Below are 27183 nucleotides of genomic sequence, written 5' to 3' on the forward strand. Positions count from 1 at the left end.
TTTTTATTTATCCATGAATATTAATTTCATTCAGTGAATTAACTCATAAGTAGGGACTTTTCATGCTTAAGTGAAATGCATTGTATTTAACCAGTTTCATAGTGTAGTTTTTCAGCATGAACACTAGTTTTAACAGTAGGCCTACTGTTACAGTTTAAAGTATCAGATCAAAAGATCCATCAAAAACATATTAATAGCCTCTAATTAAATATTGCATAAAGCTAAATTAATTTTGCATAAAAATTAGACAATCGTATTATTATTATCAGGTAAGTTCTACTGGGACTGTTTTAATAAAATGCTAATGCAGCAAAAGAAGGAGGGTCAGTCATAATTCGCTGATAATATGGCGCAAACTTCATGAGATGATCCTCGCTGCAGAACACGAGATCTAGGGGGCGAGGTTGGATACCATACCGATCCAACTCCTCCCACTTTATATACTTTGCTCCACTAGATACTCCAACCAGCATATTTGTGAAGTTGCAGTCTGCGATTGTAAAAGGAAGGTGCAACATTTGAGTGTGTTGTGTGCACGATGTAGTGCAGTGTGAAAGGATGAATGATTTTAATTCTATGGGTAAGTTCTAGCGGTGAGGAGGAAGCATACCTCAGTCCTCTGAGATAGTTTCTGAACATTCTCTGGTTTCTAGACTAGGGGACAACGATACCCTCATGTCACGATTCGATACATCACACGATACTGAACTCACGATACTATATTATTGCGATATTCCAAGAGATATGGTAAAAAAAATTAACTGTTGATTAATGATAATGATTAAAATGATAATATGCGGCACTGTTTCACTGACTAGATAATGTAGCCTACCCCTACTGCACTTTTTAGGTAACATAAGACATTTGGCATTATCAGGACACATATATCCTCCCTACATTATATTCAACATTAGATATAGTAATTTATGTAGGCTACTGACTCTCTGTAAACTTGATTTTTTCCCCCACACACAGCTATTTTAATTTTGGGTGAACTATACTCAACATATTGTCATTCACGATACATATTGTTGCATTTTTATTGCGATATATTGTTACACAACTTCGCAAAACATGCAGTATATTAAAAACGAAGTCAAAAAAATTGCCTGCGATTTATTCTTTTTCAGTTTCAAAGATATTTTATTCAGTTTCAATTTATATTTCCATTAGTTTCTTGAAAAGTTACGTTCATTATTATTGACACAAAAGTAATTCCATACTGTCCCCTTTGCAGAAGCGCGTCGGGGATGCTCTCGATCGTCATTAAACCGCGGAGACGTTGCCTATGCCTCATAAAATCCGATCTGCCTGTTTACATGACAGTCGCTTTGGCACAAATCTGATTTATTTCCACAAATGAACGAGGCCTGAAACCGATCTCGAAATATCCGAATGCATGCGTTTTCCTGTTTACACGGTCACGAGTCAGTTCCCAATGGGGGTTTCCTTATGTTTCGCGTTTAAAGTTTCCCTACTGTATTCAGTGTCTGTTTTAGGTTTTACCTTGTGTGTTAAATGTTTTTTCTTTTCTTTTTTCTATTTCATTGTGCTGGTAATGTATTTGGCATGCGTTTATGTAAACAACAACATGATGACGTCATTCCGGTGTGGGCGGTCGTGAGCACTGTGATGATTGAACAAATAAAAAGCCTGGTATCATCTAATTTTAACATGATTTTTCTAAAAATTATGTATAAATAATCAAGTAAACCTAAGTTGCTTCTACAGCTCCTTTGAACACATGAACATTTCTAAAGTCTATTGAAGTTTTCACAGAAATTCAAGTGTTTGTAGCTCTTGACCCCCATCTGAAGTGTCAGTGGAAGAGGGTCAAAGATGTTTAGGTTCAAGAACTGTTGATTACTGAAGCCTTCACAGTCATCTCAAACCCCATTAAGAGCAATAATATCAATATATGTGTAGCATAGTGGTTAACATCTCAGAATCCTCGTAGAGATACACACCTTGACAGTGACACAAGGCTGACACTTTTATCAGTATTAATAATCTTTAATTATACATCTCTGTACATTTATAAAATTTTACATCGTCCACAGTTCAGATTAATAGGTTATAAACAAACACTACTGCAAATCAGGGTTCAACAAGTTATGCCATTTCAGTTCAGTCTCTTCCGTGGATCTTCAGGAACTGGGTATTGGCACGTCAGTTTTGGTCAAACTGTACACAGCATAAAAAGAGACGTTCAGTTTCACCCATCTTCAGACACCACTGCAGATAATGGAGGGTTCACCTTTCCAATGAATCACTGCAAAGTACATAAGAGAGCAGCATATCCATTTCCAGCTGTAACATTCTCTTCTTGCCCCCTCAGCAGTTGAGCCCAAGACCCGTCCAGTGATCAGGGACCATGAGGAAGTATTTGTCCATGGCCTCACAGAAACGTGATCGGTACAGCTCTGGTGACACCACCGTGGGCATTTTACCTGTCAGGATTGAAAGATGATAACACATGTAAGAGTTTTAGCTTCTTCTGAGATTATCAGAGATATCTTCTTCTTTTTTTTTTAAACAGCATATGTACCTTGACCTCCAAGAATCCCAGTAGATTTGACCACCATCTCCAGCTTTTTATCCCATGTGAAAGTCCGGATATAATCTTCAAATAAACAAGTGTTTTTAGTGTTTTAACAACCACAAAAAAAAAGCAAAAAAAAACCACTTGGATTTTACAATAACATAACATTTTCTCACCTATGATCCCCACGACTAGCTCATCCGTGGCATCATCACGGCCCACCAGTAAGGAATAATCAATGATGAGGTGGCTGGACAGGAAGTGGGCGTCGCTGAGGATGGCAGCACGCAGAATGGCCTTGCAGTGGGAGCGAATATAAAGGGGATTGTCATGCACCAGTTTCAAAAGATTCTCATCTAGGAGCACCACCTCACAGCTCTCCTTTCCCTGATCCGTCTTCACGTTCCTGTTCCTCAGGGATCCCTTCAGGTCAAACACCTGCACAAAAACAGTTAAGAGGACCGTAAATGTGAGCATAAAAACATGACAGTTTTTCTGAAAAACCAATGTCAAATCAGTTATAAGCTGCAGATTTAAAGTCTTAGAGACTTTTTTCTTTAAATTAATATACCTGTGCCATCTTTCTCCCATAAAAAAGGTTTTCCATCACCAACAGGTCCAGTTTCTTCTCTGTGTTGTTCTGAGAATTCTTGTAGCCGATACGGTACACTCCCAGAATCTTAGCAAGTGCTGTGGGCCGCTGTAAAACAGATGCAAAAACAATGAGTTTAGAAAGAAAAACCTAAAACGGGCCAAAAAATGCTGCCTCATACAGAGCTATGACAAGACCTATACTGTATATACAAGCACGTACAGTATATGCTTACCTTTTGCTGAACTGATCCTGTGATGTAAGTAAAGTAGTGGGGTGCAAAGTCTAAGAAAGACTGGACCTCTAATCTGGGCATCTGCTTCAAAATAAAACGATCATCTGAGGAGAAACAGCAACTTTAGCTAAATACATCCAACAAGTCTTCACTTACGACAACTGCGTTCATGAAAAAAAAAAAACATTCAGTAAAGAATCCACTGTAAATCTTGCACCCTTAGATCAAGTCGCACCTTCAGTGGCGTAGAAAACTGCACCGGACTTCCCGCCACGAGCCTGCCAGTTGACACAGTGGGAGAGCGACCGCACAAATTCATCCTCTGAGCTCTCCATAATCTCTTCTCGCATCTTATGAAACTCTTCGGCGTAGTAGATCCGGCAGTAAAACTTGGCATTGGCATCTGAGAACTCTGCATCAAAAGTATCATTTTCAGATTTATTATTAATTATGTTCTTATTTATATTTATACCAATTATTATTATTATTATTATTATTATTATAATTAAACAGATAATTTATTTATAAATCAAATCTGTGAAAACATTAAAGTGTCCCTATTATGATATTTTAAAGTTTCCTAATTTAGATTTGGAGGTCTCCTACAATAGGTTTACATGAATCCAAGGTAAAAAAAAAAAACCTTACATTTTCTTATAATATACACTGTAGCATCACCAATTTTCTCACAGTGACTGAAACCATTCGATCAAGGATCCGGTCTCTCTAAACCCCTCCTCTGATTGGTCAGATGGCCCAATTTGTTGTGATTGTTACAGCAGGTCAAAAAAATGAAACGCCCATAACCAAATCTGAATTTCAGTTCATTTCAGCCAATAAACACCATAGTCTGAACAGGCAGTTCACAATCGGTCTGAATAACTTTTTTCCGAGCACTTTGCAGACCTTTTACATTCACAAACAACTATATTACACACTACATGAAACGTGAGATCCAAAAAAAGCATAACTTTTTCTTAGTTTGTGTGATGCACAATTATTTACTGTCGGAGGGCTCAATAATATTGACCTAAATATAAGGAATGTTTTCACCTGCCATTTGAGACTGATACTTACGCAGCTCAATGTGTGGGTTTCCGGTCTGCTTCTTCAGTTTGTCTCCACTTTCAGGATCCTCTGCAAAGAGATCCCATAAACATTTAGTCTCATAAGCAATTCCATATTACATAGAGAAAATTATACATTACATGCTATTTCTAAGTGGCTACAGAGCTCAACACTAAGTTATTTCTTCTACTGGCCCGGTTTGGCCACTGGTTCACTGGTTTTACTTGCCTAGCCAAAATTTTCACTATCCCAAACAAAAAAAGTAATGAAATAAAATAGGCCTTAATAAATCATTAATAAATAAGGTTATGACACCACAAACTACTTGTCTAACTCATGTAAATTTCAAATATTGTTAAAGACAAGTAAACTGTTAGTAATAAAATAAGAACAAATATTCAAATTATGCGCAATAGCAAAGATAAATACAATAGACAGGGTATCCGCGGGGTCTTGAAAAGTATTAAAAGGTGATAAATCAATTTTGGGAAAATTAAGACCCTTAAAAAGTATTAATACTAATTAATACTAAAGTATTAATACTAAATAAATACTTATTTGCAGCTGTATCATACAAATAAATAGTTAAAAAAATCATACATTGTGATTTCTGGATTTTTTTTTTTAGATTATGTCTCTCATAGTGGACATGCACCTACGATGGCACTTTCAGACCCCTCCATGATTTCTAAGTGGGAGAACTTGCAAAATAGCAGGGTGTTCAAATACTTATTTTCCTCACTGTACAACGTGGCCACAATATAGTAAAACGAGGGAACAAATTAGTATAACCTGCTGAGGTATTATTAATTCGTGGCCACGCTTGAAGTGGCGGTGAGGTATTAAAAAATATTGAGAAGGTCTTGAAAAAGTCTTGAAAAGGTATTAAAATTAACTTCAAGATTCCTGCATATACCCTGAATAGAACAAACATACAAATGAAATAAACAGAGCTTTTCATGTTTTTCAGGTTGGTCTAACAACAATTTTCCGGTACAGAAATTGAATAATCAATTATAAAATAACTGCAATTATTTCTGGGCACATGCTTCGGAATGTGGGCGCGCATAAAACTTTCACACAGCATGCAAGTATTAAATAGAGTTCTCTTTCACGTATTCTTGCGCTTGAATACTTAAATTAACCAGGCTTAAAAATGCAGCATTGGCCCGATCCAGCAAGTGACAGTTCCGTCTACTGTCCAGAGCGTCTTCCAAGCTTGCCATCAGACAGTCGTTATTTTCGAACCCTGGGCTAGTATTTGTTAAACTGTGGTTTGTCTTACTGAGTGGGTCAGCATCAATGCTACTGCGGTTCAGCTGTGACATGCTGCTGTCGCTAGGTTTGGCTGGGCTGTTCTTTACTCTGCTCTCTCCAGCACTATAGATTGCAAAAAAAGAAGAAGAAATTAGCTTGCTGTTTAACCAATGTACACTGAGAAAATACAGCAAATAAGGGGAATGAGTGATTTATGTACCTTATGGCCTGAGATGTGTCGTCACCTCCGCTTTTCGTTGTAGTCTTTGTAAGCTCTTCAAGGGCAGTTTTATATTCTTTACAGCTGGATGATGGGAATAGAAGAATTAGGATAATGTTTAAGAAACACCAGGGTACAATCAGTGAAACAAAACTGCAGTGACATTTCAGCTATACATTGAATATTTACAAAGTATTTAATATTATTTGTTGACAAAATTAAAATGAATCAATATCATAAATATCACAATGGATTTAACATGACTTTAGATCCATGCCAGTAGGCCAGCTTCACAATTTGTGAGTACAAGAACATTAACACAATATTTTAATAGTGTCTCATTTAAAATGCTGATACTACTGAGAAGTTTGATTCTTTTTCAGAAATCTGGAAGCAAGTCTGCTTCAGTGAGTTGGTTAACACCATTGATTTACAGGATCTACTTGGCAAAAATGGCTGTTTAGTTAAAACAATGGTTCCTCCAAATGAACAAAAAATATATCATACAAAATTTAAAGAAATAATTGAAAAAATATATATATATACAATATTAATTTAAGCCATTTCTGAGCAATTACATAAATATTGAGATGCATCAAAAGGCTTAAAAATATCCATATCTCATTTTTAGTTATTTAGATTTCACATTTAACCATTTAGCAGATGCTTCTATCCAAAGCGACTTACAAATATGGAGAACAATAGAAGAGATCAAACCAACAATAGGGCAACAATATGCAAGTGCTGTGACTATTCCTAGTTAGTCTAGCACAGTACATGTAGCAATGTTTTTTTTTTTTTTAGATATAAGAATAGTAAGTGTTAGTCAAGTGTTAATAGTTATAAGTGTACAAAAGCTGTACCTGAGTGCAAAAGCAATGATGGAGCTGGGTTCTCGCTCACACACTGCTATAGGAACTCTCTCATGCTCATACATCAAATAGTGCTTGTCTGGGTCACTAACATACCAAGAAAAAAAGAAAGACCTTTATTAGATTGAGAAGAGGATTGGTTTGCCTTTTAGCATCCATAATATACCAACAGCCTTACAAAGGGAAAGGGACGGGATTGTAGCTGTTGCCCGGTAACAGGTTGGCCAGGATGGTTTTCATGGTGGACTTTTCCTTTACTTGACTGTCATTGGATCCAAGTAAGTGTCCATCAAACATGTCTAAACAAAAAAAGAAGTAGAGAGATGAAGAGAGAGAGAAAATCAGGTGGGATGTTTGTGTGTGATTTCAAACACAAGGAAGTGTTCAAAGTAAGTTTACCCTCTGAAATGCTGACAGAGTCCTGATCAGGAAAAGATGGTCCGCTCGTAATGACATCTGAAGCTTGATCAGCCGGAGACGGTAACTGTAGTAACGATGAAGACCCTGTACTTGACGGAAATGTGTTGAGATGACGGTCCTCTGTGAGAAAAGGTTGTGAGTCGACTGTGCGCAACAATCAAGAAGAAGTATTTTAAGATGAATAAAGGACCAATGAACTCACCTTTCTCTCCATCCATTTGGGATGAGTTACGAGGAGAGGACTCCAACGCACTAGTCTATGAATCAAAAACAACAAATAAATGATCAAAAGTATGTAGATGCTTTTATTTCAAGTCCAGGAGGTGGCTTACTTAAGCACAGGGTTCGAACCCACTACCTTTTGGTTACCAGCCCTAGATCCACCAAGTACAAGTTAGTACAAGGCCACCCAGTTGTCAACTAGTGGTCCAATAACTGAGTAATTGGGTAATGGATTTATCTTTAAATTTATCTTTTTTTTAATCTTTATTATTTTTAGCACAGAATGCAGATCCTTTAAAGGGGATACATTTAGAGAAGCAACTTCTCAGAGAGGGTTTTAACATGCTAAATTAAAAAATACTGATAAACTACCTGGTGATTAATACATTATTTGCGAAATAAATGACTGACCTTGCTCTCATCTGATGTAGCTTGTCTGTGTCTGCCAGGACTGGGAGGAACAGATAGACGCTTCCTGCCTTTCTCTTGCTGGAACAAGTCCTGAAGTCTGAAGATGAGATAAAACATCAGTTCTGTTTTTCTGATGGCAGATGTTTAGTCTCCATCTCTATGGCTGAATGACTGCAGTCCTCACCTGTTGTTCCAAGACTGCAAGGTCTCACACAAGCCCTGCTTTTTGACCACCACTGATTCCAGAACAGCTTGTAGTTGTTGTGGCGAGTCCTTTGCACTGGTCTGCAGACGCATTTGTAGCTTCTCTATCCAACCGCGAAGCTCGGATTCCTCCATCTAAGACAGAAGAATATTTATTTAAAGTAACTGGACATTGGTTAATACTTTGGATGAAATAAGTAAAGTCATGAAAAGAAATATACGTCTTTCTGTGCAAACATGTCCTCCATTTTTTCCTCTCTGGTCTTGCTGAAAGTGTCAGTTTTTAAAGAGGTGAGACGGTCATCTATGGCCAGGTACACCTGAGCCACCCTACAAACAATGGAGAAACGATTCATTTAGCTGACATCCGGAGGAGGTTAATGAGGCTGGGTGAGAGATACCTGTAGGGAATCTTACTTCTGGGAGAAGTCTTTGAGATCCTGCTGCAAGTTGGCTTTAGAGGGTCCCTGGTTCCTGATGATGATCTTTGGAGACGGCAGACAGATCTCTAGTAGTCTCACTGAGATGTAGCTACAGGAGACAGAAGAGTACAAACACATTTGGATTACAAAGTTCATAAAAATGTACTCAGGTAGTCATTCTGCATATTCAAAGATATGAGATCTATACTGTGAAGATGCACACCTGAAGGAAGCCACCATCTGGTTGTAGGAAAAGTACTGGTGATAATCTTTATGGATGGAGTGGCCACAAGGCTCGGCGTTGGCCCGACGGGTGTACTGGTGACCATAGAAACGGAGCTCTAGATACTTGGCGAAGGACATGGACCAGGAGTCATTAGACAAAGGGACCACAGGAGTCACCTGAAACAAAATGGGTAACAATTCACATGAAACATACTAAAGCACAAAATAGCTTACTTTAGTTCTGTTTAAAAAAACAATACAATTCAACGTCTCCCATTTACCTGTTTACAGACACGGCACCAAGAGTAGTTGAGGATCGTGTGCTGATATCCAGGTACAGGCGAGTCCAGCTCTTTCAGAACAATCTGGACACAGCCGCTACCGTGCACAAAGCGCCGGATGTGGTGCACCATGGGGGTCTCACAGTACATGCTGGGGCACTGGTAAGAGGGTCTGAATTACACCCATATAAAAACAAAATTAGAAATAAATACAAAAAGATTATAACACATTCAAATAAAGGTGTGTTAATTTTTTGTTGTAGTATCAGAACTTCTGCACTGACAAATTTTGTTATTGTGTGACAACCCTAGGAATGACAAAAATAAATGTGTGAATTAATAAATTACCTAAAACAGTATCTCTCCAGAAATACACCAAGAGTCAAGTCATTCTTGCCATAAAACTCCATTGTTACAATCCTGTAAATACAGAGCAGATACATTAAAAAAACCTAGACATTAACTTTTACATATTCAGAACACAGTCAGTAACATCACTCTGTCATGTTAATGTTAATACATCTTGAATTAATATGATAATAATGTAAGTGTACTGAGAGTTTACCATGGACTGACGCAGGGGTTTGGGGCATTATTAGATTGAGCTGATGAGCTACTGAACAGCACACAGAGCCTTTGATGGTTGATTGGATTTAAACAGTCCAACTGAAACAATTAAAAACAATTAATTGTAGTAAAAAATCTTTTTTAATCATTAACTAATTTAAGCCCCACATTTCGCATGCAATGACATTACAGAATGATTTTCTCTCACTACAAAAAAGTAATGTATTTGTTTAAATTTTTTTTTTAGAAAACAAATATTTTTCTGCAATATATAGTGGATACCTAGCTGGCCCCTAATGAGTAGCTAATTAATTTTAGCTACACTTCCTGTTATTTGTATACAAGTATAAATAAATAAATTAATAAATCAGGGTTCTAACTTTTGGAAACAAGTTACAAAAACATAAAAACTCATAAAATTAAGAGATAATACAGCTTATATAATAATTACTTTGACCTTGACTTTTTCCTACGGTTAAGCATCTCCTTTCACTGACCAAAAACAATAGTTTAAAATTTCAAGTTTTGGGCCCTAATCATGCAAAGTGCCTCACACTATTCGGAATGTGGAATAAAGTAAAAGAATAAACATAATAGCTGATGAGAAACCCACCTTTGTAGCCCATGTCATTTCACTCGGTCCTGCCGCCCCTTTATCATCTTCACTATCTGCCTTTATTGGTGCCTTTGTGGGCGGGGCTTCACGAAATTGCATTCCTTCTCTTTGCCGAATGCGTCCTCCCTGGGCACGGTAGTCAGCCAGCATGCGTGCCAGATTCTGACTGCTGCCTAGATGGTCTGCTATACGGGCACTCGTGAGTTTGTGACAGGGCAAAATCTGGATGGTCCGTTGATGCGACACAGTACCGTTTGTCAGGCTGCCAGAACTCGGGCTAGACTCTTTCAGCAGCTGCCGCTTGCGGCGTCCGTCCAGCTCTTTCGAGTCCTTATTTAATAGAGGTGAGAGGTAAACCTGTTCTGGAAAATAATCCCGGCTAGGACAACGCAGTCCTGCCCCCGTGAGCAAAAACGGCTCCCGAAATGTAATAAAAGGTGAAATGCACAGGATAATGTCTTTTAGCTCCTGTTTAAATAAAGCTGAGATTGACTTGAGGCGGTCATCTGAGGAAGCTACATGCTCGGTCACAAACAGGCCTGTGTCGTCCTGTAAGGGATCCCTGAAGAGCCGGGCTGGTGGAAGGGAGGTCTCAGAGCTTGTGCTGTCCTGATGGACCAGATGCTCCTCCAGCTCTTTGTTCTTCTCCTCCTCAACTGGCCCCTTGTCTACTTCCCGTGACATCTCTTTCAGGTCTGAATTCAGGAAAGGTGGTGACACCAGCTGGGGAAAGCTGGAAGAGAAGGAGGAAAGGGGTGTGGAGGTCTTTATAATGTCTTCCTCTCCTCCAGAGAAGGAAGCAACTGAACCATTTTTATTTATTCTGGGGCTTTCTCCATCTTTATAGGAAGATTCTGAGATGGAAGGCTCTCTACTGTGGAGTTTGATAATCTCCTGAAGTCCTGGCTCAAAGTCTGCTTCTGGAAGAAGCGTGAGGCTAACGTCCCCCAGCGTGGACCCATCATTATCTTGGCTCTCCTTTTCCCCACCGGTCTCCTCCTCTTCCTCCAAAGTGGTGCTTTCCAGCAGACATGGGAAGGAGGAACTCTCAGCCAGGCTGGGAGGCATTGCAAACTCATCCATGAGGAAAGAGATCTCTAGCTGTAAGTGGTACGCCACACACACCATAAAAATTATGATTTCTTTCACCCGTGCCAGTTCATACTCTGAGGCACCGCGGAGCTTAATAGTGCAGCCCAGCTGAGGAGGACAGCCCTCAAAAAACATCAGGGTCTTCAGTTCATCTGTAAACAGAGGGAGCAAGTGAATTTTACAAAGCTTTTTGAAAATTACCAAAAAAAACAAAAATATGCCAGACCTGAAAAATATAAATAAAACTAATTTGGTGAAAATCATAATTCTGATCACAACTGTCCTTATCAAGATGTGAATTTAAGCATCACAACATTATATTGTACAGTGTGAAAAAGGGATGTTCATTTTCAGATTTGTTAAATATTACACTGAACATTGTTATTAAATTATTTGTGTTTTTAAACTGATTAGCTTTTAGTGGGTGTTAGATGATGTCAAAGGAACAGATACTGATAAATGAATAGCCTATATGGTACTTATTGCATCCCTAAAGGGAACAACTTTTAGTAAAATGAGAAGCCAGTTAAAGCTCATTAATAACATAAACAGTGACATACATCATAAATAGAGATAGAGATAGAGACTCACCATTTGGCAGCTGGAAGGAATGCAGGTAAAACTTGTGGCAGGTACCCAGACGAGGTTTCGTAAGGAGTTGATCCATTGAAATGACTAAATCTCCCTGAGTCATTCGACTTACACGATCCAGGACTTGCTGTGACGATTAAAGAGAGCTATTACTTACCCAAACTAGACCAAAATAACTCTTCACAACTCACAATTATTAATGTTCAATGTGGAAATAATGTTTAAACAGTGCCTTAAAGACGGTACTAACAGGTTTGACATTAATCACAAGGCTAATGCCGTGCTCCAGTAGCATGTCCTGAGCGATACGGGACACAGTCTTCTCCACCAACACTAGGTTTGGTCGGACATCAGCAATCCTCTGAACATAGTTCTTCAGAAACTCATGCTCCTGTAAAAAAGCAAATTGTAAATGAAATGGTTTTTCAGATTCTTGTATTTTTAGCATATTGTCTGGAGATAAAAAGTCTTGAAATCACATTTCAAGCATCACCTGCAACACAATTGGGTCAATGCAGGTGAACTTGGTCTCTTCTCTGTACAGATACTCAATGGAGCATTTGAGGAGAAGTATCTTGGGGTTTTTGATGTAAGGGTTCATCTGTTGAGAAATTCCCAACACTGTTAGCGCAAATATCACATGGCCTCCTCTGTAGCATAATGTTGAATTAATACAAACCTTTTTGTGTGCAATATTCTTTGTGCAAACGAAGCCATTCACTACAGCAGAGTCAAACTTCTTTCCCCCTGGAATCTACAAAATATCTAGTATTAGACAAATTTAACTGGCAAAACTAGAGTCATTGATTTTGCATCCACTTGCGTTCCTCACTTTTTTGATGTGGACAAACTGACGGATATCCATGTCATCATCACAGCTGCGCACATCCGGTCGCACCGTCTGCACCACCTGCCTCACCACAGGTACGATGATGTCACGCCAGGAGAGAGACAGTGATTCGCTGTAGAGCAGCTGCTGCAGAAGCGCCATCATGTGGCTGTGATTAGCAGACCTGAAGAGGAAGTATTAATCATGATGTGTGCTTCCAAAAGTCCCTGGACTCATTTACATGTGATTTTTATGTGATGCTTGTGTGACTACACATTAGACACTTGTTTATATTTAGTATTTACTATATATATATATTAGTACTTTACATGGTGATAAAAGTACAGCAGTGAAGTATTTTGCTCCTAATTGTTTATGAATACAAGTTACCAACTTAAAAATAACATCTTATATGTTGGAAAAAATTTACATTATATATATATATTTTTTAAATCTTACAGTAAACGCTCCATCGCTTTCTTTTCCCCATTCTCTTCCCGCAGCTGGTCCAAGGAGCTGTGATGCCAGCCGAGAGGAGTGAAGAGCATTTCTTTAGCTTTCTCCTCAACCCTCCGATTAAACAAAGACTCTACAGAGGAGAAACCCATCAGCATAGGCAAGACAAGAGTTCATGTACACTACACTGTTTTTGAAAGAAATTAAGGATACATTAAATTGGTAAAAATGCAGTAAAGACATTCATAATAACAAATGGCTTTTTCTATCTAATGCTGTTTTTCAAACTCGATGCCTTCTAAGCAGTCAGTTTAAGAAGAAAATTAGGTGCAGTTTCATCCCATGCTTTCTGTTGCACTTCCCATAGCTGTTTTTATGATGGAACCTTATGATACCCACAACAGCTCAAACTTTGATTCATCTACTCATAATACTCTTTTATTGGCATTTAAATTAAACTTTAAGCTTTCAAAACATGTCTTAGTGATTCTAAACTTTTGAATGAAAGTATTGTAACGCTGCAATAAAAGATGCAAGACACAATTACCTTTAATGAAGGCATCACTGATGGATATATGCTGACCTCCATCTTCAGAGAGCAGGACTTCCACTGATGTAGAGAGAGAGAGTGCATGTGAGACAGGACAGTCAAGAGTGGACATCGGAAGACACGTTGGATTATATGGATTTAAATGTTGCAATAATGCGATGCCTCAGTCTAGTACATGACAATGAATTAGTTTCAACAAGTCTTTTTGAGGAAGTGGAAGTCAGTGTTACTGCTTTGTAACTGTGAGGCATGCATGACATAAGCAGCAAGCCATGCTTTTGAGGTAGTGTGACAAACTGGAAATGCGTTAATTTGAAATGTTGGACTGGGAAGGGAAATAATGTGAGGCTGGGAAGGAACAAATCAGTCATGCAGGACTGTATGCTATAGTTAGGGTTGTTACTTCAATTGTTAATTATAATTTGGAGGGTCAGACTAGTATTGAGTGGTGGGTCTCAGATCAGCAAGACATTGGTTCTGTTCCAAACCCTAGTGAGCTGCCTACCTAGATAGGATTTTCAGGCATCACCACAATGCTCCTGATGCAAAAGCCTGACACATACATAATGCAGTAAAATTATTCTGTTTCATAAGATGCCACATTTTAGCTTAGGTCTGAGGCAGTAGCACATGGATTATTTTAGGATAAAGCAATCCCAGACTGCATTATGGAGATCTATTTGTTTTTGTTTTGTTTTGTTTTTTTAAATCTGAGATAGCATTTGTTAAAAAAAACTATTAAAAATAAATTTATTAAAATGAATATAAAAATTATTATAATAATTAAAATGTGTTTTGTGCTTATACATTAAAAAAAAAAAAAAAATTTCTTCGTTTTTTTCCTAAGGGGCACTTGAATTGTTAGTCAAGACTTTACACCCACTCTTTGAACCAGAATATTAAACTGCTGTGCCTCTGACAATTCATCAAAAAGGTTTCTATGTAAGTTGTAGCCTTACAAGGTTGCTGCCTATGTAGACAGTATATAGTGAGGCCGCTCACTAGGGTTTGGAACAAAGCCAGTGAGTTAGTGCTGCTTTTGAAGCAGACAGAGGCAAACCAGGATGGCCAATGGGCCTCTCCGCCTCTCCTCACTTGGTGCATGGATGTCGGTTTCTGGGGTGAACGGGTCATGGGGCTCCATACTTTTTTGCTCGGCTTGGTAAGGAGGCACATGGGGGTACTTGGCCTGCTTCTTAATGTGGAAATTGACATTGTCCTGCTCCATGTTTAAGTTGATGGAGGCGGCTGAGTCACTGTCCACTGCAGAATGGAAACTGCTGACGGATGTTCTTTTGCTGGGGCTGGCCGAGTCTGGAAAATTGTGAGAGGGAGCCAGCAAGTTGGTAAAGGAAAGACATAATGACTGCTATAGGATATCAGCAGTCATGGGATACATACTTGGTGTGACAAAGTCATTTTCATCTGCTAGCTGCTCAGTATCACTGTCGTCAAACTTGATGTCTTTAAACCATGACGGTTCAGAGTGTCCCTCCAGAGAATTCACACTGTCACTGTCTGGAGAGGGGGTTTCTGAGAACTCTGTGCTCTGAAAGTCAACAAACACATTACTAATATGATGACAGAAGGAATCAAACCAATTCCATTTTATTTGTATAGTGCTCATTACAATAAACAATCCAAATCAGATTTACAAAAATTCAGTTTCAGTTTGCAAGCAACTAGCTTGCTCAGTTATATTAGTCATGTAATTTCAACAGAAACTTATACTTATCTTAAATTTATAGGGACAGTATGTAAGCTTCTCTGCTAAAGGTCGCTTATTTAAAACTATAACAAAGGCGTAGCATAATGACACTGTGAATGAGCATGGAATCATGGGAGTTGTCATCTACACCTCCACAAAAAATACATGCATATTTTATCTCTTTCTACTGAAATAGCCACGAGTGCTGAATTACTACTGATACAGGTTGACGAATTAAAACTGTGGGGTAATGCAGTACTGCAAAACAATCATAAATACATTCGAGTGTGTTGAAAGTTATATTAAAACGTTACTGTGCATTTGCTCGGTGACTGGTATGAGACACATTGCAATAAGCTAGATCGTTATTAGAATATTATATTATAAAAGCTGGATGACTTTTGTGTTGCTAAATGGCATGCAGTTAATTATAAAATATATTAGATGGTGGAGAAAATGCTGATTATGCTATGTTAGCCACTTGACCAAAATAGTGTTGTCTCTGAGGTATGGTACAAACATGTTTCTCGCTGTAAATCAAGAAAACGTGATTCAAACAAGACCATAACAATGTTTAAGTTATCTGTCGATAAAGGTATCCAAACAGTTGTTCAAAAGTCTAATAAAACACATTTGACAATGGGCCATTACACTGGCTAAAATTGCGAATTTCTCTGGATTTAAACATAGTTGAAAACTATGGGAAAACTATTTGGGATAATGCAAGTACACAACTGAACAAAATATATAACACTGTGCTAGTGTTTTTTTGGGATATTTTAAAGAAAATATATTTCAAATTGTGCCTTTAACATAATTATGGCACATATTTATACTTATACTAACCTGAAGAGGGCGATAGAGGGCATATTCATCACGGAAGATCTGATCATGATGGGTTACACAGTCAAGCCAGCGACCATCTACCAAAGCCTGCCCAATAGCTATGGCCTGAGCCCTGTGTCGGAATAATTGAAAGTTTAACAACATTAACATGTTATACAAGTTATTTCACTGTTTATTCATGTGAAGTTGCTTTGAAACAATCTGTATTGTATAAAGCACTATATAAATAAATGTGACTTGACTCAGAAGAACGCAAAGGAAACAAAACACTGTTATAGCTTAAATTAATATTTTAATGTCTGACCACACTTGAAGATGTAATGAACTAAGTTCTTACCTAGTTGAAATAGTGCCGTTTCGTAAGAGCCAGTTGACCAGCTCTTTACCGACAATGCAGTTGGGGTAAGTACGCAGCCAATACCGATGGTCCTGAAACTCCATCCCTGTACTGTTGTGGCAAATCTTCTTCCATAGATCTTTAAGTTGAGAAGAATCCTACAAGATAATCAGCCATTATAATTATAAAACAACATATATAACACATAATATACTAATACAAAAGTTAAGGAAAGTTGAGGAGGAATCTGTGAAAGACAAGTTCGTACCAGAAGGATCTTTCGCTCCTCTTCGTTGTGGTCGGTCTTGGATACGGCCCGGCTGTTCTGTGGACTAACTGAACTCTCATAGGCAGGAGCCATGGCTGAGCCAGAACGGTCCAAAGACAGGTTGGTCACACTAGCTGACCTTAACACAAGCAATAAATGGATAACATTGTATTTATAGTCTGTAAACATAAGCATTGAAATGAGTAAAGAATCTATGGCCAAAATACACCATAATCACCTCTTCCTGGCCGGTGACTTGCCCATATCCTCTTGGACTGCTGTAAGTCTGGAACTGAGACCACTGTTCTGAGATTCTTGATGACTAGAGTGATCACACACATACACGCAAATGAACGTCAGCAACATCTTAATCGTTTCCCTTTGAAATACTATGTAAATAAATGACAGTCAAGCTTTGCATGAAACAGTCACACTCAAGAGCAGCAGCATGTCTTCTCTAGGAGGTCATGCAAAACAAAAGTAACACTAAAACTCACTTCTTCCTCATCCCAATGGAATTTTTTCTATGCATGGAAAGAGAAAGGAGAAAAGATGAGCATTGAGACAGACACACAACACAGAAGGAGCCAGCTGATTAAATAAAGGCGAGCAGAGAGGGTTGAAGTTCATTTGCATCATAATAGTCCTGTGACTACGTTTTATGTCATTTGCTATGTCGGGGGGTGGGGGAACTACTAGAAGCTTTCTATGAGTAACATGGTTCATAAAAGAGTAAACATTGGTTACAGTAGGTGAAATAAACAGCAAGGAGCTGTGACTTTGCTCAGAACTTTATTTTGAATAATGCACACTGTCTAAAAACTGTCTGCAAGTCCAAATTATTTGAAGACGCTAGCAAAGTGAATCCCACAAAACATGTCCAGTTCATATTTCACTCCAAAAATAAAAAAGAAATGATATTTTGGATGAAGAAAATGAAGCCTTTTGGGACAGTTAGGTTTTTTTGCATGGTAAAATTACTTTCATGACAATTACACAATAAGTAGCTTACTTTTTTAATTCCAATTATTCTCAATGACTTTCTCAATTATTAAATCAACTCAATCATAAATGAAAGACTAAAATACTTAATTTAATTAATATATCATTGTTTATTACATCACAGTAATGAAAATTGCTTAATTGATATGATTATAATGTCTCAATGCAAAATATCTTACTGGTCCTAAACAAAGGCTTTATTGTCCTTTAAGGACAATACAATGTATTATTCTCTTTTTTGTTTTTTAACGTGAAACATAACCCCAGACATGTTCTTGACAGGTTTCATGAGATTTACCCAGAAACATGCTTTACTCCATTTAAAATGATTTCAACAGCAAACAATTTTTAATGAAGATAAACTTCAAAGAAGTTTTACTTCTTAAGGTTCACTTTTCTTTGTACATGCCATGTTATTTGTTAACTACCAATTTGCTTCTATGCTTTAGATGAATCATAAATCATCAGGTGGATACTTGATTAGATGGACCTGGGAGGGCCAATCCTCCTACAATCCTCATGTGAAAGAGATCAACAGCAAGAGCAATGAGTATGGTAAGAAAGCAGTGTTAAAACAGAGCAGAGAAACACCATAGGGATAAGGTAAAGTGAGCAGGAACAATGGAATAGATAGTGATATGTCTTTATGCCCTGTCCCTTTTCTGTAGATTTCACCTTTGCCAGGCCAGGTCCTCTTCCAGGAAGATGTTCCGACTAGCTTTGCGGCCCCCCACAGGTGTGCGTGGTTCGGTGGGTTCCAGCACACACACGGAGAGGGCCGAATCTGACAGGGCGCTGAGATCTTCTCCGATGGAACTTGAGTCAGCTGAGTGAGCGTAGCTCAACGCTATCTTACGACAGTACGTACACGCCCGTAAATCACCTGCAGTAGGGGTGGGGGGGATATGAAACCAAAAGAGAAGTTAGAGAACCAACCAAGGTTATTATCGCTAAAACTAAATAAAATTTAATTAAAACTTAATTAAAATAAGCTGAAATAAAATTAATTATAAAATATTTGTTGAAAAACATAAACTTAAGGTAAATTAGAAATGTTGCCCTGGCAATAACTGAAATAAGTTTAAGTTAAGGCACTGAAATGATTAACTGGAAATAAATAAACAGTAAAACTAACTAAAACCGAAATAAAAATAAATTAAACTTAAATTTAATATTATTAACCAATTTTTTTTAAAAACTAATAAAATGTCAAAAGCACATAATGAAATGACTAAAAATTAACATGAAAATTCAAAATTTAAAAATAAAAGCTAATTCAAAATATTGATAAAACAAAAAATAAAAACGTCTAGGACTCTGCGTTACTAATATATGAGGGAACGAAGACGTTACGTCGGACTGATGTCATGGGGTCTCACTTGGGAGCCCAAATCACCTCCAAGTGGTAACAAAACGAGCCAATGGACATTGGCCGGTGAGATTTGCATGCCGAGTCACACCTACCCATACATACAGGTATAAATTTGACCGGCATTACTCACTTCATTCATGTTTTGCGGAGGAGCCGAGACAGGGATCTCGACCATTCAGTGGTGGTTCAGGGCTGTGGCAGGAGGACGTAAAGTCTCTGTTCCCTCTTTCAGGGACCGAGGGTTACACTAGTAACCCAAACGTTCCCATTCAGTCAGTCACGATCAACGTTACGTTGGACTGACTTCGTGAGGTCCCTATGGAAATCGTCATAGCCACTGAACTGTGTTACGAGTGTTGGAGATGCAGATGCTAGCAAGCTGCCACGTGCCCTTTTAATAATAAGGCTTTTTAAGTACTGATTCCTCCTAAAAGGTCAAAGTGCACAGACAAATTCTTACCTCTTTCAGAATCACACCAGATAGTCCACAAAGTTCAAAATTCACACTACAACCCATTTAAATCAAAGGCCAAAAAACCACTGCAAACACACGCAGCATGCTAGAGGTGCTCTTACTCTTAATCTGACATAGCTGCTCGTCTCCTTGTCGAAAGCCTCTTTAAAGAGGCTACGTCCACAAACCAGCGGTCAGAACGAGACCCTCACTCCCCAAAGCGAACACCCCAACAACACTCACCCGTGTAGCCCATGAACTTGCCAGGAATTTCCTGGTTGCAGCATCGGCTGCAGAAGATTTGGCCACAGAGTCGACAATGGTGACGCCGTCGGAAGGTTGTGAACTTCTCATTGCAGTCGTAGCACTCTTTACACTGGCTGTCTGGCATCCAATACTGTTTCAGATCACTGTCCTGGAACATAAAGACATGATTCACATCTCTTACATCCAACTGCAACAACAACAAAACAACACTGTTGTACTCTGTAGTGGATTCCATTCACATCTGAATCATTGACTCTTTTGTCAATCAGCTTTGACTCATTTGTATAGAAATTTTCCCACTAAGTTCACTGGAAATCAATACCTGACTTTTCCCCTCCATGATCTCCTTGAGTCTCTTGAGGGCTGTGCGTAACTGGACAGCAGTTCGGGGATCGTGGTTGCCCAGAGGGGCTTCTGATTTCCGTCGACCCTCTATAAATGCAAAGAAACACACGAGCACCAGTAATTTACAAATTAAGATGTTAGACCTACTATAAGTACAATATGCAGGTGAAAATACATGGCACGCATGCTCATTCAAAGCCAAAGCTTGCAGTGAAATATCCACCAGCACTCTTGATCCCGTCACTGCTTATTGAAATGCAATTGCTTATGTAAGCCGGCATAGGCCAGAGAGTATTCTTTTTTGTGGGATTATGACTCTCATGAATAGACGAATATGAAATTACTAAGATCAACCACTAAATGTTCAGTTCACAGCACCAAAGGTTTCGAGCAAGAACTTCAGGCAGTCCGTTCGGTACACCCTTTCACATGCAACAAATGTGGTTCATTTAAAACTATACACTGCAAAAACTATTTTCTTAATCAGTATCTTTGTATTATTTTCCAGTAAGCACATCTAAATATCATTAAAACAAGACACATTTACTTGAGAGTAAGATAAGATTCTAAGACTTGTTTTCAGATAAAACAAGTTTACCTTGACTTAATTGCCCAGTAGTTTAGCTATTTTGGTATTTTTTACAAAGCCACTGTGGTAAGAAAAATACACCTAATTAAAAGACATAGTCTCTGAAAACAAGCCTTTGTATATTTGATTCTCAAGGACATATATCTTATTAATTTAAAGATTTTTTTTTCTCAAAAAAAAGAAAAAAAAGAAAATACTGATAAAAGAAAATCCTTTTTTTTTACAGTATACACATATACTCCAAACCAGTGCTGATGAATTCAAACAGATAATAATTTCAGGGATTTATTTCAGGGAAATAAAATAAAGAATCCTCACCTTCCCACTCCACTGTGAACAGAAAGGAACATAAACACAACTTTAGCCTAAAAGATTTCTGCACATGTGATAAGTTTATCGTTGTTAAATGCAATCAACACTCCCAAAATCATCTTGTTTGAAGCTTCCAAATAAGTGATGGTTCACAATACTCATTTCCCACTCAAATTCTTGCCATAACTCCAGAATGTAGTTTTACAGGTTTAGCGTTAGGTAGATTTCATGGATTTCCTGAATTGTTGCCTGAATTTTCACTTACAGTGAATGTCCAGTGGCCCTCCGGAGAGTGGTATGGATCATTTGAGGTCAGAGTCTAGCCTTTGAATCAACTGTTATCTTCAATGATAAACCGTGTGAGAACCAGGCTGCCGCTAGGCTTGCCTTTTCTAACTCTAGAAAGGGCATGTTTTAAAGAATTCAGAACGATAGTTTTATCTACAGTAAAACACATGATTTTAGCATTGTCTTCTATAGAAGAATAGGGTTACTGAATGTGACCGGGTCAATATTTCACCCAAAAATCAAAAGAAGCAACGTAAATAATTCTAAAACCTGGATGTTACTTGTGGACAGATTAAAAGACAAATGGGTGCAAGTATATGTAAAATTGTGTTTTTGTACCTGAGGCAGTGGATGTTCTTCGGAGAAGCTCCGGATGTTTCCTGTGAGTTTCAGAGCCATGTATGGAATGGGAAGGACTTGACCAGTTGTGCCGTGGCCCCTGCGGTGATGATGAAGCCGATTGACTTTTCTCCGTCACTGAAGGAGGCCGTCCTTCCTCTGAATGATTGAAACCAACAGAAAAGCTTGGTCAGAAGGTAGAGATTCATGAGGAAATGGTGGATTTGGGTAGAAATGTTGTGGTGATTGTCTGATTTTAAGAAAGAATTTGCATTGTGTTGACATTTCTTCTTTTCATTTTCTTATTCCGAAATCATTTTTCCCATTTATTAATTCTATACTTTTATTTACTTGCTTTACTTTCATTTCTGTACAAAAGCTAGACTTACCAAGCTTAGTAAGCTTTTTTGCTGGTGCAATGTTTGCACCTGTTTTTTCTAAAAGGAATGAAAGGGAGAGGTTAGAGAGTTGATCACTATAAATGTAGTTTGAATTGAAGGTTTTACAGATAATCACACTGATTAACTGTAAATCAAGACTAATATTAAAAGAAATGTAATTTGAATTCCAGAAACTTCTCTTTTGTAGTACATCAAACTTTTCTTCAGCTCCAATGACTTGATGATCGAATATATTACCTAAAAACAATCATTTAATAACAATGTCCAACACAAATGCAACTTCGTTATAACAGAGCAAAAGAGAATCTGTGTGTTCCATACTTATAAAGGCTTAAATTTTGCTAAACCTGTTCGATTTTCTTCCTTTTCTTAATCAAGTACACATACAGTATAAAGTTTCACTACTCTAAAGTGTTCTTTAGAGAACATCATCTTTGCATAGTGAGCTTTTGTTTTTACCCCTCAATTTAGGGTGTGCTACTTCTTTAATAGAGAGCATTTATTCAATCATCTATTCCTGTCAGTCCTATGAACAGTTTGGAGTAAATTTCCTATGCTTTTATAACTTAATTTTAATAATTCCCTTTTCAGTCGTGTACTGCAATGCTTCTTACAGGAATTGATACTATACATAGGGACAAAAAACAACAACAACAACATGTGAGTAAAAGAAGTCGTCGAGTGGATTGCACACAGTGTTCTTGGCACATCACGAGCACTGTCACATGACTCTTCAATACAATTCCCTGCTCTGCCATTCTGGAATTTCCAGAAGAACCCTGTACTCTCTAAAAACAGAATGACTACTACATAACCTTGAACTTTTATTCCAGAAATCAAAAGTTACTCAAAAGATAAAAATGATTGCGGTTAAGGTTTGATGTGTACAGCCATCAGGAATACAAAATACTAAGCATCCAAAGAAGTGCTATCGATCCATTAAAAGGAACTACATTCAGATAATGGATGGGGGGGGGGGGGGGGGTATCCATGAATCAGTGTTTGATGACAGAAAACAAACAACTTTAGCCTAAAAGATTTCTGCACATGCGATGAGTTTATCGTTGTTAAATGCAATCAACACTCCCAAAATCATCTTGATTGAAGCTTCCAAATAAGTGATGGTTCACAATACTCATTTCCCACTCAAAGTCTTGCCATAAATCAGTGTTTGATGACAGAAAACAAACTGTGAAACTCTGAAAACAAATGAATGATTTATAGACTTTAAAAAAGAAAATAAATGCAGGTGCAGATGTTGAGTACGGCATAATGGCGAGAAATAAATCCGTTTCACCTTTGTTGAAGCGGAACAGACTGACGAAGGAGCTGTAAGCGGAGCGCAGGGGCGGCTCGTCCTGCTCGGGGGTCAGGGGTTTGAAGTGCGTTAGATGGGAAGGACTGGTGGGCGAGAGCGCCGGCTCAGAGCTCCAGTCCATCGCAGCCTTGTCTTCGGCAGCCATGTCACTGCCCCTGTGGGACAATTCAAACCAAACCAATTCCAAATACATTTATTTAATGTACATTTGATTTTATTTAAATGCTGAGGTGGACAAATAAAGTTCCCAAAAAGTTTTTTATTTTTTAAATCTTTTCAAAATTGAAGTAAAGCATATTTCGATTCAAGAACAATGTGTTTAAACAGGTTTAAAATAACATTTCAAAGTGTTTAAATAAATGTTTTGACTTTTTTTTTTTTGGTCATGTGGTAGGCAAAAATATGATATCACGATTTTTTTCAGGAAAATCACAATTTACGATTTTATCACGATTCTCTTTCATGTTGGTTTTACTATTTTGCAAGTGACTGAGCATTACAGCCAAACTAATGTCCCTATTTTAAAAACAAAGCCTTACAGGGTAACAAAATATAAAATAAAAAAGAATGGCAGACATTAAGGCCAAAGTGGCGAAGATAAAAATCTTTGTCATTATTTTCTTTGTTATTAAAAAATAAGAACAAAGATACACATTACATATACACAACATATAATATACTAATTAAATAAACAGTGCTTTATTTTTTCAGCTACAGTAGGTGCATTTAACAGAAGCATTCAAGAAAGAAATTAAATGAACAAATATAAAAATAAAACACTACATAGACTTCACAATATAAATTATACATTGATACTTATTAAAGCTACTATTAAAGGAAACACAACGACACCAGCACGGACACCATCATGATATGGGCACCGTTGTCATGTCAGTGTCCGTGTCGGTGTCCATGCCGGTCCCCATGAGTAAGTATACCCTATCGATTGCCATTTATAACAACAAAGTCATATTTTATATTGATACAAAAAGAATCATGAAGCTTAAGTCAAAAATGCATTTATGAAATATGCTCCTCTTGCAGCCGGATCATTTTGAACGCGCTCCCTGTCGTGCTTCTCAATCCCACTTTATATTAAGTGCGCATATAACTTTATATTTTTCTTTAGTTGATATGATAGTGGCATCTAAAATTATTTTAAAAAATATCATGAAATATTTGATAGTGTAAAACATCTTTAACTTAGAACAATAATTGAAAAAATATAATAATAATAATAACAGATAACCTTAGCTTAAATGTATTATTTATTTATCTTAAACGTTTTGTTTTTTTTCATATAGGCCTAGGGACATTGTTGACTTTTGCAACTAATTTTACATTAAACGGGTTTCTACTTGCCTGTATGAACTTTTGCCTATGGCAAGTTTATACGTAGATTTTTTAAATACAACAGGTTTCCTAGTTTGTATCTGACATGTAAAGTGTACCAACCCATACTTAAAAAGTAGCTACTTTTATCAGTATTTAAAAGAGATTTTATCTCTGCCACAAGGATCAGTTGGGGTCCTCTGGATGCTGCATTATCACACTTACTGTTATTACTTTGTCAATTCATAATAAATAAAAGACCAGTTGCGCCACCCTGACATTTGAAATTTTACAAATTGTCGGACAAAAGTTTTTCAACTGTCTCAACAGCTTTAAAACTACTTATATTTATACATTTTGTTTATATGAAAGGTTTCAAACATAAAATGATGCCATAGTAATTTATTTAGAATTTCTTCTTATTATTATTATTACATTCTGAATATGTTGCAAAAATAATTAACTTCACAAATATCCTTAAATAACCCCACAGAAATCAATTATGCACAATTTTGATTAAGAGGTACGTGTACGTTTGATAAAATGCTGCTGTTTCATGCTAGTGATGTCTTTATGAATGATGAATCCGCAATGCATTCTAGACAAAACCTCTCTGATGTCAAAGCAACTCTAGGTTAAAGCACAAGTTTATGGGGAAGTCAGTCATGTGAACTATATAATGTTAACTTCACTTTAAAAACACTATACAGTAAATGAGGACATGTGATTACAAAGGATTGCTGACTACAGAACAAAACTTGACAAATAATAATAATAATAATAATAATAATTCACAATGAAGACTAAGAGAAGTTGACCTTATAACAATAGGACTTCAGGACAATGTGTTATCAGTTCAAACACTCAGTCAATTAAGATTTATAAAATGATTCCTCTAGGCATGTCAGTGAGAAAGTAATAGCTAATCATTACGTCATTTATCATCTATTATCCACTAATTTCAAAAACAGGACCGCCACTTTAAAGTAACTGTATGTGACCAAGTGATGTGTATGTAATGGGTCAAAAAGGCCGGAAAACGAAATCATGAGTTTTAATATGTCATGTGATTCCCTGAGAATTGTACTATGGCGAAGGCCTACTCATTAATACTAATTATTTCATACTGATTTTAGCGGTAACAACATTCAATCAACTAACTGCCCACCTCACTAATGCCAACATACTAACGTCTGCCTTTCACGCAATCAGGTAACGTTAAGTGTACTACTAATGCTGCCTTCACGTGCTATCGGAATTATAGTAAATAGGCCTACTTGTTTCTTGTTAAAAAAAAAAAAAACGACATTAATAGTCTCTCAAGTCAAAATTTGAATACGATAAGCTCGTAACCACGACGTCAGAAGTGGGAAGTAGGAAATTTCCGATAGCACGCGAAGGCGTCATTCAGGAGTCAAGCCTTCGCCATAGTAGAACAAGTTCGCATTCCGTGGCGTTTATTATACTTTTATCATATACCTTGAGCTAACTTTACGACTGCTGCAGAGCGTTAACCCTACGTATATGTGCATTACTATTACAAACACGGCAGGAAGAGTGTTATTAATGTTAAACTCAAACCAAAAATCATGTGTGAAGTGGACGAAAATAACTATAAATAGGTTTAGAGCATTGGAAAATGCACATTAGCGAACATGCCGACACATAATAGAAAGCAACAGAGCGAATAAATACAGATGAATACTGAGATGTGTCACATTTAAGCTGTGATGCTGCTGTAGATGCTGTTATCGGATAGTATTTCATTCATTTAATTTGCCAGGCTTATAATTCACACACATCAGCTTTGCTTATTTTACATAATATATACAAAATATATTTAACACACACAATTATTTTCTGACAACACCGTCAAATTTCCTGTTTACATTTATCAAAGGCCCCCGGTAAAGTTAGCAAAGCTAACGTTAGCTGTCTGATAAACTAATAACAGCATACATGTATCATAGCATAGCATAAATCTTAGACGTACCTGTGCCGTCGTTTTTTACACCATGTCAATGTCAGCTGTTTAGAGATGTCATTAATCCTTAATGCATTTAACCAAAAGACATTTTCAGTTAATTCCACCCTTGTGATGTTCGGCGACTTGATCAGACCCGCTTAGTCGATTCAGAAAATTCGTGTGGTGTTATGATAGCGCCTCTCGTGATGAGGCGTAGCTAATCGATTAAAAATAGGCCTGTCATTTAAAAATATTTAGAATTGTTTTAATACATTTAATTAAGCTTCTAATCAAGGATTTAAGAGTTCATATAAACAGACAGAATGTGTAGATAAAATGTCTGAAGCTCATGTCATGTTTGTTTGTT

The 27183-nt window shown here is 37.4% G+C and overlaps 1 protein-coding gene across 9 annotated transcripts; it reads right to left on the bottom strand.

Moving 5' to 3' along the window:
• Nucleotides 1-1545: 1545 nt before the first annotated feature.
• pikfyve (phosphoinositide kinase, FYVE finger containing) lies at nucleotides 1546-26994 on the bottom strand. Of its 9 annotated transcripts, none has more exons than XM_079882425.1 (43): nucleotides 26844-26985; nucleotides 23498-23673; nucleotides 22189-22236; nucleotides 21800-21958; nucleotides 20249-20358; nucleotides 19903-20074; nucleotides 18509-18716; nucleotides 17329-17355; nucleotides 17070-17153; nucleotides 16832-16970; nucleotides 16564-16721; nucleotides 16227-16338; nucleotides 15074-15221; nucleotides 14819-14986; nucleotides 13670-13732; nucleotides 13126-13255; nucleotides 12670-12850; nucleotides 12517-12591; nucleotides 12331-12438; nucleotides 12088-12228; nucleotides 11838-11964; nucleotides 10152-11398; nucleotides 9537-9637; nucleotides 9320-9391; nucleotides 8972-9143; nucleotides 8689-8867; nucleotides 8461-8574; nucleotides 8265-8373; nucleotides 8024-8178; nucleotides 7840-7936; nucleotides 7409-7463; nucleotides 7186-7326; nucleotides 6965-7085; nucleotides 6778-6873; nucleotides 5915-5998; nucleotides 5723-5817; nucleotides 4447-4506; nucleotides 3605-3781; nucleotides 3370-3473; nucleotides 3114-3242; nucleotides 2719-2980; nucleotides 2549-2623; nucleotides 1546-2450 (listed from the first exon to the last, which is right to left on the bottom strand). In XM_079882425.1, the coding sequence occupies exons 2-43, from the start codon at nucleotides 23661-23663 to the stop codon at nucleotides 2335-2337; spliced, it is 6285 nt and encodes a 2094-aa protein (XP_079738551.1). In that variant the 5' UTR covers nucleotides 23664-23673; nucleotides 26844-26985; the 3' UTR covers nucleotides 1546-2334. The 9 variants fall into 9 exon arrangements, with proteins under 9 accessions (XP_079738551.1, XP_079738547.1, XP_079738548.1 ...); XM_079882421.1 differs by having other exon boundaries at nucleotides 14768-14986; XM_079882422.1 differs by having other exon boundaries at nucleotides 14768-14986; nucleotides 19924-20074; nucleotides 26844-26983.
• Nucleotides 26995-27183: the final 189 nt, after the last annotated feature.

Source organism: Squalius cephalus (genome assembly GCF_949319135.1).
Source record: "Squalius cephalus genome assembly, chromosome: 9".
Classification (NCBI taxonomy): Eukaryota; Metazoa; Chordata; class Actinopteri; order Cypriniformes; family Leuciscidae; genus Squalius; species Squalius cephalus.